Below are 4,730 nucleotides of genomic sequence, written 5' to 3'. Positions count from 1 at the left end.
TCGTCCGTCTTTACGTTCTGAGTTCAAATTCCGCCAGGGTCGACTTTGCCATTCATCCTTCCGGGATCGATAGAATAAGTACCAGTTGAGTACTGCGGTCGATGTAATCGACTAGTAGTAATCTGCAGATAGCGATAGAATGATGTTGTAAGAGAACAGAACTAGAGCTAGTGAAAGTTGTAGGGTCGTGGGGAGATGTCTCATAGTTGCTGACAGTAAATTTCATTCCTCCCTCTGACTATTGTCTTTAGTAGCTGCCTTGCTTGTGATCATGATTCTAGCGTTCAGCTCCCTAACTGATAGTAGCTGTCTCTGACTCGAGTTGTCATTCATTAACTGATTGAGTTGTCCCAAACAGACTGAGTTGTCACCAAGTGACTAACTGATCTTTGCTTGGGGGTTCTTGTTTTTATAACTATCTAGAAGGATAGATATATCGTTGAGAACAATGGATTTCGTTGGTGGTCTATGATATCTTAAGAGGTTAAGAGGTTAAATGGGTCAAGTGGTGAAGACATTATTTCAGCCTTGCTAAGACAATCTGGCAAATGTAAAACTGCTGTCACAGAAAAACTATTGTTCCACCGTGAGAAAAGTTCTGTTGAACTGTTACTTGAAATTTGGCTATGGTGGATCGAATTCACTTCATGCCTGCAAGATCCACAGTAATTCGGCTGCAGGCGAATTTTCTGTTTTACGATGTACTTTGGTCTTCTGGTTCATGGCATATCTACACAAATGTACCCCTACCCAAATGAATTTTTTAATAAATAAATACCTTTCAGAAGTGGTCTGCCCTACTCGGAAAGGGTTAATGCTTTTACCTACTGTGATCCCTTATTCTCCCTCATTTGCATTGCCGTACAAGTAACTCCTACTAGTTGCCAAGAACTTGATTGTACCCTTGAGTATAGACTGAGAGCTTTGCAGTAAGACCTCTCGACTTTTAACAGATCTTGTATATTTTACTTTTGGCAATTTCCCAATTTTTTAAGATTCGCTAGAGACGGCAACACACCAGACTTGGAACCAATTACGAATTTAACTGATCCGGTCAACATTGAACATAAATCATTTCACGAGATCCCTTTCGACATGTTATATCCATGTCATTGAACTCTCTGCTGTGCTGCCTCTATGGCCCTACTCGTCTTTGACTTCTCTCACCAAGTTCCGCCTGTTCACCCTTCTAAGCCTACTCCATAGGCTGAAAAATACACTTCTACCAGGGCCGTTTTGAAACTAATTATACAGATTTCTTCAAATCGAGTCCCGTGCCAAGAGAGGGCCTCGCTCGCGTACACACTCAAGTGGAGGACGCCATGTTGAACTTTTAGGATATCGTGGCTAATGGTGGAGCTTGAAGCATTCAATGCTTTTTGGCCGGGACTGGCGTACTACATGAAGCATAAAACATCAATCTCCAGCTTTTGTAAAGGGCCCAACAGACAATTCTCTAATTGGGTCCAGCACTTCCTAACTCCGGCCCTGATTGCACCCCACAATCTCCTTCCACTTCGCGGGTGTAATGGCTTCGTTTGCGGTTTCTTTCGTCTCTCACTTGTGACCAGTATGACGTGAAGAAGTGGAGGTCTCGTTTTGGTAATATTTCCAGCTCCAAATACCCTCATTCTTATAAGAAAAAGAGTTCACTGAAAAGAAGGCATACCTATAGAAGTATGCCGCCCCACCATCAACTTTGTTTCCTCATAGCTTTCAGAGAAAATGATATTTCTTTATGAAATTTTTTACAAACACCTTTCAGATGGTGTACATTACGATTATATTGTAATTTAAATGTAAATTTTTTTAAAATATAGGCGCACACACATAAATACTGACACCTATCTCATGTACATCTACAGAATAAAACTTGAAATGTTGAAAAAAAAAAAAAATGTGATGTGTCTCAGATTGTATGTGCGAGCAACCACCGATTATTATTTTGTTTTCTTTTTCACATTATATTCCGATATAATTATAATCTACAACATCTGAAAGGTATTTCGTAGAAAATTTCATTTAAAAATAGCTATTTTTCTGAAGGTTATGAGAAAACAAAGTCGGAGTGGAGACACATCTGCAGGTATACCAGAAAAAGTCTGACAATCTCAGGGACAAAATATGTAATATCCAAAGAGTTAATGGAGTATATACAAAAGTCAGCAATATGACCGACTCAAAAACAAACAATTATTATATTAGAAAATTACTATTTTTAAATCTCACAACGAGAGATATTCAGCAAGTTATTGTCGAGGGTTCTAGTTGATCCGATCAACGGAACAGCCTGCTCGTGAAATTAACGTGCAAGTGGCTGAGCACTCCACAGACACGTGTACCCTTAATGTAGTTCTCGGGGAGATTCAGCGTGACACAGTGTGACAAAGCTGACCCTTTGAATTACAGGCACAACAGAAGCAGGAAGAAAGAGTGAGAGAAAGTTGTGGTGAAAGAGTACAGCAGGGTTCAGCATCATCCGCTGCTGGAGCCTCGTGGAGCTTTAGGTGTTTTCGCTCAATAAACACTCACAACACCCGGTCTGGGAATCGAAACGGCGATCCTACGACCGCGAGTCCGCTGCCCTAACCACTGGGCCATTGCGCTTCCACTCAGCAACAGTACTTTGGAGTAAAGATTGTTTGCCAACATAACATGGCAGTCCTGGTTTAGGACGATTGTTACTGTAATTTAGCCCCAGGAGACATCGTCTCCAGCTGGCTATACGACACGATCTGTGTCCTTATATAACCAACGACTCTCGCCAATCTGGCAGAAAGACATTTCCGTGATTCTTATTATGGCCTTTTATGTTACTAGGAACTCGCAAAAGGCAATTTCATTGACACCGGTTTGCAGCGTCATGCGCAGTCGATAACTTCCGCTTTGTGTGGAGCGTGGTGTTTACGAATTATTCGTTTTGCCCGGTTTTAGTTAGTTTTTATACATATACTCATATATAAACAGAGATAAATATATATATAGTCGAACAGTTACAGATATATCGAGGTATGTATAATTGATTGATCGCAAAAGGTTTAATTGTGTCCTTACTTCAACATTTATATTCATGTAATTGTATGTATGTAAATGTGTGTGTGTGTCACTGGACTTTGTGGTTTCTTTGAGAACTTGGTACAGTTTTCTTCTTGTGGCAGAGTTCCAGTTCCCCGTTCATGAAAGTTTCCCCCACTACAGGCTTGGTACCTGTGTCATATGGGACTCGAACTCGGAACGTAAAAACTGGAACCAATATAGCAACGATTCTGTCCGTTGCTCTAACCTTTCTGCAAATTCGCCGGCGATCTTACGTTACCAGTTCCAAAGATGTCACTTAGACTTTCAGATTAACATCCGCACGATCTTCACTAGAGTGTTAGGGTTAGTATGTGGGGTTAGTGTATATGTATGCGTGTATATATGTGTCACTTAAGTGACAGCTTTGGAACTGGTAACGTAAGATCGCCAATTCGCCTATACATACATGAATACATGCACACACATAACATACATACTTGCATAAATACTTAGACATGAGCACATCATTTACCGTCCATTTTCCAGGCAGGCATGGGTTGGACGGTTCCATAGGAACTGGCAGATCGGAAGAGTGCATCGATCCGTGCTGTCTGCTTTGGTAAGGTTTCTATTGCTGGATGCCCTTCCTAACGCCAACCACTTTACAGAGTATACCGTGTGCTTTTGGTCAAACTAAAGGGTTGGACCCGGTAGGAAATTAAAAAAATAAAATATTCTAATAGGTGTAAAACAACTTGCTGCGAACGAATATGAAGAAAAAAACGCGCGCTCGCGAACGGGGGTGGAGAGGCCTCGGAACATTCACATTCTGAATGTTCTGAGACGCCCTAGGAATGAGAACCTAGGTTCGAAATTTCCCCCAAGATATCTGATGAAGGCTGGAGGGTATATCAGCCGAAACGTTGTGTTAACAACAAACAAGATGAGGACAAATATCTGTCAAATGTAAATAATGTACATAATTCCTCATCTCTTAGATTTAGAACTGTATTATCTAATCGGTACAGAGCCAACATAACACATTGGATGTTGAGAAACTATCCAAACCATGCTAGTATGGAAGATGGACATTAAGAGATGATGCTGATGAGGATGATGGTAAAACTTGACTTCCTTAACCAACTTAACAGCAAACTACACTTCAAGTTAAGCAGCAGTTTAACCCTTTAGCCTTCAGATTACTCTGCCAAATGTAATGCGTATTTATTCACATTGTTTTGGATTATTCATGCAATTATCCTCAAGATGTTAATGACAATGTAGGGTAGGTGTGAGAGGCTGGATCTGGACAGTTTGAATATAAAACTGGAAGAATATTTGGATCAGACATGGGTGACTTGTATGCCAATGGATTAAATGGATTCATCATTTTTAAATTCTAGAAACATCACGGAATTTTGTCAGTGAACAGGTCACGGTCTCAAAGCGACGAAAATATTTTGACAAATTAAATTTAAATGACAAAGTGAATCTAACGGTTTTTGTGTGTTATTTTAAATGGCTTATAAACACCTTCCACGCTGCAATTGTAAATAAAGTCTTTGATTTAATTTGTGAGGGTTTTTACCAAACTAAAATGAAGTTTTGTTTTACTTTTATTCCAGGATGGCAGCTTCTGGTGGGAAAGGCCCAGCTCCCACAGTTGAACAGATTCAAGAAGATGTCATCACACAGGTATGTGCTTTATTTCA

The 4,730-nt window shown here is 40.2% G+C and overlaps 1 protein-coding gene across 1 annotated transcript in view; it reads left to right on the top strand.

The window, feature by feature from the left end:
- The first annotated feature begins 2,870 nt into the window (after positions 1 to 2,870).
- LOC106878040 (RNA helicase aquarius) overlaps positions 2,871 to 4,730 on the top strand; it is a 38,917-nt gene continuing 37,057 nt past the window's right edge. The window contains exons 1-2 of the mRNA XM_014927129.2: positions 2,871 to 3,009; positions 4,644 to 4,713. Coding sequence (XP_014782615.1) covers positions 4,645 to 4,713 — 69 coding nt within the window. The 5' untranslated portion in view covers positions 2,871 to 3,009; position 4,644. The remainder of the gene's footprint in view (positions 3,010 to 4,643; positions 4,714 to 4,730) is intronic.

The sequence above is a fragment of the Octopus bimaculoides genome, chromosome 24 (assembly GCF_001194135.2).
Source record: "Octopus bimaculoides isolate UCB-OBI-ISO-001 chromosome 24, ASM119413v2, whole genome shotgun sequence".
Lineage (NCBI taxonomy): Eukaryota > Metazoa > Mollusca > Cephalopoda > Octopoda > Octopodidae > Octopus > Octopus bimaculoides.
This window is presented reverse-complemented; position numbering and strand designations above follow the sequence as displayed.